The sequence below is a fragment of the Clupea harengus genome, chromosome 24 (genome assembly GCF_900700415.2).
Source record: "Clupea harengus chromosome 24, Ch_v2.0.2, whole genome shotgun sequence".
Classification (NCBI taxonomy): Eukaryota; Metazoa; Chordata; class Actinopteri; order Clupeiformes; family Clupeidae; genus Clupea; species Clupea harengus.
Genome location: NC_045175.1, coordinates 2969607 through 2984606, shown reverse-complemented (window position 1 = coordinate 2984606; position 15000 = coordinate 2969607). Strand labels below are relative to the sequence as shown.

The 15000-nt window shown below is 45.8% G+C and overlaps 1 protein-coding gene across 1 annotated transcript; it reads left to right on the top strand.

Moving 5' to 3' along the window:
- Positions 1 to 2806: 2806 nt before the first annotated feature.
- LOC116218978 (tubulin polyglutamylase TTLL11-like) lies at positions 2807 to 14994 on the top strand (the record flags this gene model as incomplete). The annotated part of the gene is made up of 5 exons (XM_031561746.1): positions 2807 to 2981; positions 3017 to 3309; positions 8223 to 8322; positions 11004 to 11137; positions 14404 to 14994. Coding segments are annotated over exons 1-5 (1293 nt in total), but the record flags the coding sequence as incomplete, so codon positions are not given.
- Positions 14995 to 15000: the final 6 nt, after the last annotated feature.

Below are 15000 nucleotides of genomic sequence, written 5' to 3'. Positions count from 1 at the left end.
CTTTCTAACCACGTCTGTAGTATCTCGTTATGACTGGGTCGCATATTACCTTGGCTTGGAAATTAATCCCGTGCTGAAAAGCCTCTTCGTTGTGGAGAGGGACCCGAGAATCACCCACATCGTCCACCAGATTGTACCTGTTCCGCCCGGGCATTTTACAAAAACACGTAGGCTACGTAGTAACCTGAGCCCGGCGCGGCTACTTAATAACCACGGGAGCTGATGTCAAATCGCAGGTGGAAAGTCTGCCTGGTCCAGTCTAACACGCCGAAAAAACGGCGCCGACTGCAAGTAGGAGGAAAGGAAGAATGCCCATGACAACCCCTGCCTGCGGTTGCATCGGAGAGGAGTCCTATCCACAAAGGACTCGTTTAGGCGCCTATTTGTTCTCCCTTGTCCCCAGTTTCAGCTCTCGTAATGACCTCGCTCCGCAGGTTACAAACACAACTTTCGAAAGCAACTCTGGGATTGTCTGTCAAATATGTTCCTAATCCAGTGGAGGAGAGCTCATCTCGAACCGGCACAGAGGCTACGTCCAGGCGGGCTTCAGGGGTCGCGGTTCCTGCAGGTCTCTGTCGCACAGGGGCTGGGTTTGAATCTCACGGCGGGTGGCATTGCTCATTAGCGCCGCACGCTCTCCCCTCCGGAATGATTCCCGATTGGAGCAAAGTTCCATCACATGACTCCGTCCACTGGGAGAGGAATATCAGCGGCCTGAAAGGATTGGAAGTCCTTTTTTTCTCTTGCAGAAACGTTATGACAGGTCGGTTGGGCGCCTTTGAACTGGGCAGACTCTGTAGACAGAGTTCTTCTTTGCCTTAATATTCTCACTTAACAAATTGAAAGTTTTAAGATCACATCTGATCCAGCTTAGTGTGTCTTTTTAGGTATTTTGTCTGGCTTATGGCACTTTGTATCAATGCTAAGACTTTCAGAAGGTCAAACATAGGCTAAGGAATGAAATGTTGCGAGTGGTTCGTTTGGAGTCATAGTCAATTTTAACAGACATGATTGTAATCATAATACAATGGATTGAAGCTATGAGAGTTCAAAGCTGAAACGAATGACATTTTTAAACTGTGTATAAGCCGCAAATTGCTTCATCAAAACACCTAGTGTAATAGCCTGACATAGAGAAAGACTAGGCTACATGGGACTCATTGGTCTGGTGGCAGTTCAATTTAGCGCAGAAGCTTAATTTAACATCAAAGAGCGGACGACTTGAAAGTTCTCATCCTTGGGACTCTTCCTGTGGCTGGGCCCTCAAGCCCCAGGAGAACGCATTTTAACCTTGCACAAGAGCACCATCTGCTGGCTAAAAAGACAATCTGACTCTGTAAAACCAGCTGAATCCCCTGACCCAAAGTGCAATTTACCCTGACCCGCTGTATAGTGTCTTGTTCAAGGTTAGCAGGCGAATAATGATGGCTATGATAAGGTTAGACAATCATAAACATCAAATTATTAGTATAAAAGTTTCAAACGTTTTTCTAGTCTAATAGACCCCGTTCTTTGTCAGGCTGACCTGACGTGTATTATCCAACAACCGCACCAGTATACATAAATACAAATAAATTGTGTATATTTCATAGTTTATGGTTTTTGCATAAAAACGTGTATGCACATTGACATGTTCTCTTTCAACGGTAGCTTTTACAGTTGGCTAGATGCAACTCTTCATTTTCCAAATCGCTTTCCCCCCCCCCACGGTAATCGCATGTGGCAGACGCAGTACGCTAACTGTCTTGTACCTTAAAGGCTTCCGTCAATTGCGTTGTCAACGGGACCAAGCCAAGGACCAGGACCAAACATTAGGGCAGCATTTTAAGCGCTGCGGCTACAGAAATAGCAGTCTTCCGGGCGCCTGACCGGGCTGTGGCACTTGGCACATCTGTTCTCTGACAGCTCTCCCGATGCTGTCATCTGTTCCTCTGGCTCGCCCCCTTTCTAGGTAACGTTTGTCGTAAATGCTATGGCTGCGGTAGCTAGAAATCATTGCTCCAGTTTCCTAAAACATCGATAGCTTATCAAGTTAAGCTTGCCGCTTATGTTAGCGTTAAATCGTTTAGGGAAAATATTTGCTTTAGTTAGCCAGTTACAGTTAGCCAGCAAGCTAATCCAGTTTGACAGTTCACTAGCTTGTCAGATGGCATCTATAAATGGTTAGTTTGTGGTCTAACTTAAGGCTTTTTTTGCAAGTGTCAACATGGGATAATAATTCAACCTCACCACAAAAGTTCAGAGACAGGTCCAGTGTACCTGATGAATCCTTTGCGACATGCTAGCTACCTTGGTATATCAGCAGCCTATCTGCATTTACAGTCTTAATATAATGGGCGTTAGCGGTTTCTTCCTATCCATCTGTAGGGTTAGGGGCAACTAGATGCTGCACGACAGCTTTGCTATCTTACACTGGACAGAATCGTTAAAGGCATTTTGAGGGTCGTCAGTTAACTTATTGCCTTGGAAAATGCAAACCTATATTACACTATTCGATGGAAGTCTTTTACAGTCTCTTGCGGTTTCATTAACCTTAGTTTGCCGTAGCTAAATCTCTCGGCAGTCTTGGTTAATAACCTAGCTGAATGGCTTGCTATGCAATTTTCCGTTTCTTGCACCTTCCGAGTCGTGTCAGCTGAAGGGTGTTTGTTTCCTTGTACGGATCCAAACAGTGGCTAGTTTTAGCAGATTTTGAGGTAAACTTCTTATCATATGTTGCTAGCCCGTGAATTATCAAAGCAAATACTTTTTTGCATAATCACAAAACCGGACTCTGTTTACAAACTTGCTATTTTTGATGCACATAATGAGTGATCATTATGTGAAGGTAAAAGTTCAGCTTGAACAACTGAAGTCTACGGGCGAGGTGGAGGAGGCAGAGACAGCTGGGGAGGAGCAGGTGCCCAACGAAACGCCGCCGGCATCCCTTTCCCCTCTTCCCGTTGCCCTTGAAGTCCGGAGGGATGCCTCAAAGAATCCCGGCACGGCCAGGAACAGGAGCAAAAGTCGGACTAAGCTCGGAACTATGACAAGAGCCCTAACACTAAACAAGACGCGCCCGTTTCGAGCCACCTGGACAATGCGCCGTCGCTCCAGGTTAAAGGTACCGGAAAGGTTTTACAGGAGAAAGCGGAGGCGAACGGAAACGTGGTGACCAGCCAGCCACATAAAGATATCAAAAGTGCACACAGCAAAGAGGATGCCAACACACTTGTCAAAAAGAGGAGACCAGTCACCGTGGACACGTCCAAGGCCAAGACATCTCTTGAGGCGCTCAAACTCAGCATCCGGCAGCTCAAGTGGAAGGAGGTACGCTCAAATAGCGATGGTCAAACAGTCACATATACATATAGTTTTGATGCCGCTTCCGTGAATTTATTTCTGGTCAGCATGGCGTGTGAGGCACTTGTATGCCCACACATGATACTATGTAGCCTAGCCTAATAATGCTTTCTAAAATGAAGAAACGCTTGGCCTACAGATTCAATGACTGTTAAACAGAACTGGCAACATTGGGCTTATTTCTGAATTAGATTCAGGGAGGATGTGATGTAAGTATAGGGATGTAAATATGAGTCAAGCCTAGGATGAAATCACGGCATCCTCACTGGTTGGGGCCATCATTTGTTAATCAACATTAATTACGACACGTTGTTTTTAAAAATTAAGCCTAATTCTTCCAGGGAATTTGAATTGACTACATGACGTGTCATGGAAATCCACCACCGCTTTTCACCGTGCGCTCCCGGGCACATTGAGTCAGCTAGCCGCTACTGTAACACGGGCTTGCTTAATACATTAACGAGTGTGTCAATAGAACCCAGGGAGCCACCTGTTCGCCTTGGAACTCTAATGCAATTCATATCCACTGGCAGCACGTTATCACTCTAAATTATGCATGCGGACAGGCTACGTTAAACTATTGCCCCACTGATAGATGCTCTCCACTGCGAGCAGGCCCTGTCGCCAATTGTAACGTAAACCCCGTGCGCCGAAGCGCTTACGTTTCAATATTCGTCGTGAGCACACTGTAAACTGAGTTTGAAACCGATCCCTTGTCAATAAGCTATGCAGCCAGACACGCATCGCCAGGTGCCTGTTCCTCTTCCTCATTTCCAGTTGTGTCTGTGTCAAATTCATCATTCTAGACTTTGGTTGCATTTTAATCTGGACTGGATAACAAGTTAGATCAACAGTACTGTCTGTCTTCCTCTTCCATTTAATCCCAAATACTCCTCTTGCCAGGGGCTTCTCCTCTTAAGACTGGTGCTCTTATTCAGCCTGTTTAAAAAAACTGTCCTGGAGAAGATGCATATATGGAATAATAAATAGCTTGAATGTAAACACACTTTGGCATCTGTCATTAGGAGCTTGGTGGTAGTTGATGACTATCGGACACTTAAAGAAGAGGAAAGTCAGAAACAAAGCCGTCCCAACTCTGGCCATATCCTCATATAAAGTCGGACAGAGAGATTTGGTCCAAGCCGGTCTAGTGTTGGCTGCCTCCGGGGCTGTGGGTAAATGGAGTTTAGAACTCCTCAACTTTGTTATTTGTGTCCCTTCAGAAAGGCTTCAGAGACCAACCAATCTCTCCACATTTTTAAGCAATTAAAGTTTAGCCTTTTTCAGCTTTGACGAAATCCTGTTTACACACAAAGCGTTTTTGTAGCTTCCCTTATATAACTCAACGAGTGTCTAATGAGTGTTTCCCCTAAACATGTATTCAGGAAGCTTAATGATACTTCAGGAAATAAATACAGACAGTGTTAGTGCATTTCCCTGTCTGTACAGGTGATGTTGCTCTCCTCACTCCTGTCTGCACAGGTGATGTTGCTCTCCTCACACCTGTATGTGCATCTAACGCAACCTGTAGATGTGTAATACTAAGGCAGGTGATGGAAAGAGTCTGGTCTGGTGTGTATGTACTTGCGCGTGTGTGTGTGTGTGTGTGTGTGTGTGTGTGTGTGTGTGTGTGTGTATGTGTATGTGTGTACGTGTGTATGTACTGTTCTATATGCTGCAGTGCCTCTTTACTCCCCCCCCCCCTCCCTCTGTGTCTCTGTGTAAGCGGGGTTGTTTTGTTCTGGTTTTGTGATTTGCAGTACCTCATTGTGTCAGTGTGTGTGTGTGTGTGTGTGTGTGTGTGTGTGTGTGTGTGTTCCCATCAGACCATTTCCGATGGCACAGCAGTTTTCCCTCCACACTGGAGCCGACTGGCTGTTGACTTTCAGCATATGGCCATGGCCTTAAGTGTGGGAAATGATTACCCTTAATCTGGGATAATCCAGCATACTCATGGTCTCTTTGCACGCGGTGGGGGTAGATTGGGATTGCAGCTTCCTGTGTGCCTGTGTGAAACTGGAGGTGTGTGAGTGGAGTGTGTGTGAGTGTGTTTTAATGCAGCTCTGTAAGACCTATGTCATTTCAGTGTGCATTTCATCCCCCCTCCTCCTCTCTCTCCATCTCTTTCCTTTCTCAATCTCTCACGTTCTCCCCTCTTCCTTCCTTCTGTCTGCTTCCTCCTTCATTCCCGTGTCAGTTGAGAGCTATGAGATGTTGAGAAGCTGGTTTAGTGCATGTATAATTTATCCATCCTAAAGAAGATTAGATAATGATGCACTGCAGCTCCCACTGAAACGCACCAGCTGCCATCTTACTGTCGTCTTTTTGCAGCCAGTTTGACACGTTTCTTATACAACATCTTACTAACAACAACGCACATTTTCATCTTTTCCCTGAAGAGGAACTTTTAACAGAATCCTGGACAGAGCTATCTAGATACTCCTGAAGAGTTCAGACTAGGTATTGCCTCCACTACCTCTAAAACACACACACACACACACACACACACACACACACACACACACACACACACACACACACACACAATAAACACTCTCTCTCCCACACAAACACAAACACATTTCACATAGCCAGGACTGTCAGGATAAGACTATCCTGGCATGCTAATCTGTACCCTGTTTTAGAAAGGGACACACACACACACTAGAGGAAGTGCCCCCTGTGGTGCAGGGTGCCTCCTGATATGCCATTGCTGCTCCTGCTCCGCAGGGAGTGGCCCTCCCGTTAGATATTTCCAGCATGCTCCATGCCAACGTGCTGCCCTGAGCTACGGTACGGTGCGGTGGCCTACTAAACCCAACCAAGCCATGCCCAGTCATGCCAATTAGGCACTGTCAGCAGCGATGGGCGAAAGCAGCAACATGTCTCTCTCTCTCTCCCTCACACACACACACACACACTCTCTTTCTCAACGTGACCATGGCAACGTTGCCACAAGGAGAGCGTGTTTTGTTGAGTCACTCATGCAACTGGAGCAGCTGTGTGTGTGTGTGTGTGTGTGTGTGTGTGTGCGTGCGTGTATGAGTGTGTGCAGTGATGTAGAGAGATTTGTGTTTTCAGGCATGTAAAATGTCCTCTATAATGAGCCGCACTGGAGCCAGAAGGTACTTTAACTTCACTCGGCAGAACTGTATCAACAAAAGACCATAGTTGTGTGTTTGTGGGTGTTTGTGTGTGTGTATGTCAGAGAGAGAGAGAGAGAGAGAGAGAGAGAGAGAGAGAGAGAGAGAGAGAGAGAGAGAGAGCAATTCACCTAAAGGAGAAAGAGACAGAAGCAGAGGCAGAGGACACAACAATTCAATAGAACTGTATGAAGCCCTTTGACTCTCCTAAGCTTAGAGAACTGAGTTGTTACGTGTAACGGCCGTGGTATGAGGGGTGGTGTGAAGATCTCTTTATCTCCAAATCCGATCCACTTCACTGGTCTGGAGTTGGTAGTGGAGGGTTTGCTGTGAAGATGATCATAGCAACAGTTATAATACAGTTATTCATTTGGCACACACACACACATTCTCATCTCTCTCACTTTGTCTTATGTACACATGCACACATTCCATCTCTCTTTCTCTCTCTGCTCTCTCTCTCTCTCTCTCTCTCGCTCTCTCTCTTCTCTCCCCCGCATCTAGAACTTGTTTGTGGGGCATGTTTTGGCTGGCACACACATGCGGAGATCGGAAGTCCCCACGGGAGGCCCTAATCAGCTCATCCATCTGTATTACTTCTCTTTCTCTCTCTCTCCCTCTCGCTCCCTTTCTTGTTTTCTTTCTTTCTTTCATGTGTCTGGTGGCTGTCCCTTGATTGTGGCAGGCTGTGACACATCCTCCTGTTGCTGTTAGCTCCCTCTGTTCTGCTAATATACAAATTGTATGTGGTTTGATGGAGTCATGTCATTTGGAATTAGTTTGGAAATGTTATTCTGTTTCTACTTGTTGTGTGCAAAGGGAGCATATCCTTTCTTCCCTTGGTAGCCATGTTTGCTTGTGGCGACCTTTTCAGTGACCAGTGTGTAGTTCCCTCTAACACTACACTTTGACTGTGTTGACATCTGCTTATTATTATAAGATTATTTGGACCAGCAGTGATTTATTCCTTACATTGTATTACTTCCTTATTTTCTTAATGCCAACTTCTGTTGCACTGCATTCTACTCACCCAGCACTTTTGCACTGGACTGATCCACCCACAACCCACCTGTTAGCTATAGTGAAACAAGAAAACATGATCTAGCTTCAACCCTAGCCCTATCGCCTCCCTTTGTATTGGCAACACGATTGGAAGTGACACCATCCCTAATGAAAGAGCATAAATAATGAGTACTTTTGTGCTAATGAATGTTAATTAACCAAGATGTAAGAATCCATTATTAAGGGTTTCAAATATTAGGAGACTTCAAACAATTTGCCATGAAATAAGTAAATGTTGAATGAGAAAGTTACTTTCTGGGCCCGATGTAGGGCCTAACACACACAGACACACATACACACACACACACACACACACACACACACTGCTTGAGCTGTGTCCGGGATTTCCTGTCCTCTTAACGATCTAACATCATGACCTTTGGCCCTCTGGATGAAATCACAGTAACACTGTAATGTAGCAAAACAAATTGTCACAAATTGTCACTTCTCACCCAGAACCCCTAACGATGTGATCAATGGTCTGTAGCATTATCTAGGCTTTGCTGACAGTGCCTAGAGAAAAGATGTATGGGCTTATTGAGAAAGTCTGAGGTAGTCTGAGTGACATCACATTAAGATGACTAACTGACCTTGTCATAGTTCTGTACACTTAGGCAAATGATGTTGGGGTTAGGCAAAGTGTTTTAACAGGCCTACACATTTCTCTCTGTCCAGTTTCCCACAGGTCGACGTGCTGCTTGTGACATCTACTGGCATGGCGTCTCCTTCCATGACAACGAGAACATCGTCTCTGGACAGGTCAACAAGTTCCCAGGTGCGACCTACTTCCCTGTCTCCTGGCGGAATGATGCTCCAGCACTGCTTCCAGGACTCTGTGTTGATTGAACTCTGAACTCTGCTGTGTTGATGTACTGATCATACTGTTTTGTTGATGTTGATCACACTGGACCTCATGCAACCCAACTGACACAGCCGTATTAAGTGCCAACACTACAGAGATAAAAGATCGAAGGTTAAGTTCCATGGCCTGGTTCTATGCTAGTCCATCACTGGTCCTATAGTGGTGTAAAACTGGTCTAGCATTATGCCTGTGCAGTTTCGTAGCTGGTCTTACACTGGTCTTGCCTTACAGGCCTGGACCTACATTTGCGTTGTGCTTCTGGTCCCATACTGGCCTTATTTATCCCATACCGGCCTTGGCTATCCCATACTGGCCTTGTCTATCCCATACTGGCCTTGGTTATCCCACACTGGTCTTGGCTATCCCATACTGGCCTTGGCTATCCCATACTGGCCTTATTTATCCCATACTGGCCTTATTTATCACATACTGGCCTTGGCTATCTGATACTGGCCTTGGTCTTATATGGCTCCAAGGCTGATCTAATTCTGGTCCTCCAATGATTTTGTGCTAATGTTATACTGGTCTAATATTAGTCCTGTACTGGTCCTCCAATGGTCTAGTGCTAGTCCTCCACTGGCCTTATGCTTATTCTATACTGGTTCTCTACTTATCCTCCACTTATGATTATTCTCTACTGGTACTGTACTGAGGTCAGCAGGGTCAGCCCACTCTTGTCATGACGGAGAAACTCCAGCAGATTAGAAGGGCACACAAAACCAACCTCAGGCAAGAGGGCTCCACAAGGCCACCCTCTCTGAACTCTCTCACATGCTAAGAGTGACAGAGAGTGAGTGCAAAGAGATAGAGAGAGATAGGGGTGAAGGGGTTTGTATAAGCGGTTAAATTTAGCTCTCGCCCAGTTGCTGAAATAATTGGAGTTAGGATTATGGCAAGGGCTAAGGTTATTCCAACTAACCCGACCTGTGGCCTTAATGAAGCTTTGCGTGCAACTCATGCCACCCTATGCATAAAGAGCTGGGTTTGGTCTTAGGGCCATTAGCACATCAGCAAACTTTGATAGCACAGCATGTGGCTAACTGGCTAACACCAGTTAAACACCAGCTTCTACAGCAGTGTAATAAGCTGATAAGACCATTTGTGTCATTTGTGTCAGTGTCATATATTACAGCAACTGTTCTAAGAGCTGTGTGTCATATATTACAGTACCTAACTGTTTAAGAGCAGTGTGCCATATATTACAGTAACTGTTCTAAGAGCTGTGTGGCATATAGTACACTAACTGTTTAAGAGCTGTGTGTCATATATTACAGCTGTGTTTGTAGCCCTCTTGAGCCAGGCAGTGTCTCAACCTGTGCCTCTAATTGCACCACTCTATTTCACCTTGTAGGCCTTAAGGCCTACAGCTACTATTGTGTACTTGCATTGGCAATTAGATCACTGTTGGCATTTATCATCCATATGGTTTGCATTTATTCCACCACTTTTAAGTGCATTTAGGTAAACCTATCCCCCAAACGAGCAAACACTTAAACACAAGGTCCTCTCTACCCCCATCCCTCAGTATTAGCCTTGCACTGTCTTCTGTTAGTCATGTCTTTTATGTGACACAATGAGCTATCAAACTGTCTGCGGATAAATTATGTATTGGCTCAAATAGAGGCGTTGTTGGTGTGTGTGTCAACAGTGCACTCACTGGGAGGAGATCCACTTACTTAGCGGGGGAACATGTATAGAGTGGAACCATTTTACTAAGGCGTTGTTAGCATCATTAGCGCAGTTAGCGCCACTAAATCCTTTCGTGTCAGAGTGAGTCAGCTGAAACTGCACTTTGAGGCCTCACTTACTAAAGCCTCTTTCTGGATTGGCCTGATTATTGCCTCCATTGATCCCATGATGGTTGAACCTCAAAAGCTGTGAGCTACACGCTCTCCTAGTGTGAAAAAGATCCTTACAGATCCCTCACTTAGATGGTAACCAAAAGGTTCTTTATAGGTTACATAGACAGTTCAAGGCACGTCTGTAGTGAACCAATGGCTTTCTGCTTCAGGAGTGAAAGGGTCATTCAGAGGTGCATATTGCTAATAAATCTGGTAGCCACTGAAGTCTCAGGTATCATACCAGGGTTCCTAAGTGAATCTACAAGTGTCTTCTTTCTTTGAAGACAATGAGGAGAACCCCTCTTGAATACTGAATACTGAGTATTGTTTCTGTAGAGGTGCTCCTGGGATAATTTTAAGTTGCTTGAGTTGCTGTGAACTTGAGTGTTAGCATCTAAACTTATGGCAAGAGGAAGGAATCACCGTGGTTAAAGCATGTGTGTGCAACACTAGTTGTAACGGATTGATCAGACATTCTGTGTGTTAGTCATGGATCACATCGTTCAGTCAGACTGTTTAATAATATGATCTGAACAGTCAGGTGATCTAGAATCATTACATATCAATCTCCAGAATACTACCGCAGATGAATCTAGAATAACAATACGGCAGATGAATCTAGAAACAGAACCAAACAGTCAGACAAAAGTAGGAAGGAAATTAGATGAAAGCGATAACAATTGTGACACGTGAGATATGAGAGTTTAGCTGACCACCCCTGCTCTCTCCTCCTCTTCTTCTCCGCTTGTTCAGGGATGGTGGAGATGTTGCGGAAGATTAACCTGAGCCGTGCCGTGCGCACCATGCAGGAGCTCTTCCCGGAGGAGTACAACTTCTACCCGCGCTCATGGATCCTTCCGGAAGAGTACCAGATCTTTGCCACACAGGTAGAAACAAACAACAAGCCTGTGGATGTTTGTGTCAGTTCATCATTTGATTTCTGGAGAATAACATCAGTGCTGTCTGTGGAATAATATGGTGTCTTCTAAACGTGACGCGTGACATGTGAGCGTAAGAACACCAACACCGTAATGTGGCGTTATAACGCCTAACACTACTGTTATATACTGTACTGGACAGCTCTGTGAATGCTGCCGTGACACAGACAGGTTGTCTGCATGTTTAGAAGATGCCTTCAGTAATAATATCTTTGAGAGAAAGCCATCTAATCAGGTGTTCTAGTTGGTGGCAGAGAGGCAGTAACACCAGTCATCCTGGGCCACCACAGGAGCAGACGAGGACACGCTTAGCCCAGGGCCTCAGGGCCGGCCCAAAGCCCTTATTTACCATTCGGCCCGAATGCCAGCTCACTCCCAGTCATCCCCTGCCTGTTATGCTGTCCATAATCCCCTGTGCCAGCCGGCCTACAGAAGCCTGGTCCACACCACAGGCCTGGCGTCCTGTCCGTAATCCCCTGTGCCAGCCAGCCTACAGAAGCCTGGAACACACTGCAGGGCTGGGGAGAGCGTGGAAATGCCACTTCTCTCCTTATTCTCTCTTTCTTCTTCTCCCCTGTCCCTCTCCTTCTCTCTTATTCTTTCTGTTCTTGTCCTCTCTCTCTCTCCACACACTCTCTCTCTCTCTTACTCGCTCTCTTTCTGTTGTCTCTCCTCTTTTTTCTCTTTTTCTCACTCACACATTAATACACAAATCATGAGCCAAAGTTACATGGATTATGCAGTCATCAGTAATACACTGCAAATGAGAAGAGCTTAATATGGCACACACACACACACACACACACACACATCAAAGAAATTAGTGGAGCTGTGAAGAGGCTCATACGTCTAATCTCTCTGTCACTCTCACACACACACACACACACACACACACACACACACACACACACACACACACAAACACACACAAACATGCTGACTCCTGTGGTCGGTGTTGTAAAGCGGTCAAGTGGTGCTGGTAATAATTAAGTGGGACAGAGATGTGCTTGTGAGAGCAGGCTAAGCAGGTTAGGCGTTAGCAGGTGGCTAATTGTGAAGGACAAGTGTGATAATGGCTGGATTTACTCTGTCAGGCTTCTCCCTAGAAACAGGGCTATTGATAGCTGGCCCAACATTTATTGGATATCTCAGTGGGGTAAGGTGGGAGCTAACATAGGTCCAGGGTGTTGAACGGAAGTGGATATGTGGGGAGGTGTTTTGTAATGTCAAGGCACAACCACAAGAGGGCACTAGGATTCTTTTGAACTTCGTCTTGGTGATGTTGAAACTGAAGAAAGACACACTCACGCGCCCACAGGTGCAAATTCACAACCTGCCAAAATTCCGGTGTGTTTCCTTTATCTGTTCATCACGAACATGCCCTTTCAGACTGTGTGTTGCCTTTATCCGTTCGTCACGAACATGCCCTTTCAGACTGTGCGTTGCCCTGTCCTTATTATGTTTGTTTCCGTTAAATGCAACTTCTCTCAACTTCTGAGTTCTTCTGTTGATGGGCTAATGAAGTCAAGCCATTCATGTTTTAATTAAAAGTGGATTAAAACAAACACATAGTAGATGTTGTCATGTAATTGGCTTCACGCTACAGCCTCATTTCAGTCTGCTGTGACGGGAACGACTGATTATATTGTTATCGATAAAAGAAGTTACAAGAGCTCTGGAAGCTGCTGTGAGATGGGCTTTAAGCCAAGCTCTAGAAGTGTCAGTGTTGTCCTGTGGGGGGCAGTAGTGTGATGCTGTGGTGTTGAGGTGGCAAGGAATTGGCCCTGACCAGTGGAACTGAGACTCTGGGAATGACGCAGAAGTGGGAGACTTCTGCGTCATTGGGGTATGGGTTAATTTGGGCGGGCTTTGGGGTATATTTAGCGTGGTGCTCTGGCGTAGCTCTCTCGCACACCAGACTACTCTTGTTTGCGAACGGTTACAGCATTTCTGGCATATTAGCTTTCCCTATCACTGCAAATGCCCACTGAATGCAGGGCCTCGATGGAGGGTTGCGAATCTTTGACTAAGAGTACAAGGACATGTGGAAGTTAGGGGTGGGCCTGAGAGGAGAAGGCTGTAGGTTTAACCTCATTCTTAGTCTACAGATTAAATGGGCTCTCCCCAGACTAAAGTCGGGCCACATGAAGTCACGTCCAGCCCCAAGGGATTAGCATGATGAGATTGTGTGAGATTAGCATGATGTAAGCATATTGTTAATGATGCTGAAACTGAGATTGTGTGGACTCTGGGACTGATGCACAGGACGTATGGTTTAAGGATAGGCGTATAGATGCATCACACACTCGCTGTCTTCTTCCATGTGTCTGTTTGCGTGTGTTTGCAGGTGTACGTGTTTCCCAAACTTCTCTTTTTCTGCTTTGAACAACCTCTCTCTCTATCAATCTCTCTTGCTCTCTCTCCTCCTTTATCCTCTCAGGCTGCTGAATCCCGTTGTGTTTTGTCGTTTCAGTCATGATTGCCTATCATCACTGTGATCATTAGTAAATTGTGTGAGAGTGAAAGACTGGCTTTGCTAGAACATCCACAGGCCTCCGCAGTGACATTGTGCCTGCTCTGATTGCAGCGACTCAGTCAAACAAAAAGACTTTTAAATTAAAGCTGTTTCTCGCTGGCTCCCTGCAGTGTGTGATTATATGAGAGGCCGTTGTCGAGAATCAGTGGAGTTGTTATTTGTGTTGTCTGAGAGGCCTACAGAGCTGAATAAATGTTTCTAATGAAACAAGGGGGAGGTTGATGGGTTTCGATCTTCACAGCATGGACGAGTGAGGCATCCTTATTGCAGTGCACCTGAGACAGGAAATGACATCATTAAACATGACTCACTCTAACTCTAGACCCAAATACAACATACATATAGCCCTAAATGTGTTCATTAGACATATATATATATATATATGGGAAGAAGTGTATGTCATCATATATATACTGTATATTCCCTATTCCTATATCTCCTTCCTTGTTTCTCATTATTTAGATGTTTAATTTGGGCGTTGACCCATCTTATATATATTTATAATGTATAACGTTATATATTACAATTTATTATTCTTTTCCTCCTTTCTTCTGTTCTTTTCTTTCTGATCTTATTTTCCCTCTGTCTTCCCTTTCTCTTCCTTTCTCTCATCTTTCTCACAATATGGCTTCTTCTTCTCCTCCTCCTCTTACTCACTTTATCTCTCTGTCCATCTCAGATTCGTCTGGCTAAGGACATTGATTCTTCCTCACCGCGACCAACCTTCATCGTCAAACCCGACAGCGGTTCTCAGGGCGACGGCATCTACCTGATCCGCGAACCGTCCGACCTGCGCTCCACGTCCACTGGGGCCATGGGCGGGTCCGGAGCGGTGCGCCAGGCCGTGGTGCAGGAGTACATCCAGCGCCCCCTACTGATCGACAAGCTGAAGTTCGACGTGCGCCTCTACGTCCTGGTGCGCTCCCTCGACCCTCTTGAAATCTACGTGGCCAAGGAAGGCCTCTCCCGGTTCTGCACGGAACCCTACCAGGAGCCCAGCACCAAGAACATGCATCGGGTCTTCATGCACCTGACCAACTACTCACTAAACGTGCAGAGTGGGAACTTTGTGCACTCCGACAGTCGGAACACGGGCAGCAAGCGCACTTTCACCAGCGTGCTCGGGCGACTGGGCGCCAAGGGCGCGGACGTCAAGCGCGTCTGGTCTGACATCATCGCACTGGTCATCAAGACAGTCATTGCCCTCGTGCCTGAACTCAAGGTCTTCTACCAGGCCGACATCCCGCCGGGCAAGCCAGGGCCCACCTGCTTTCAG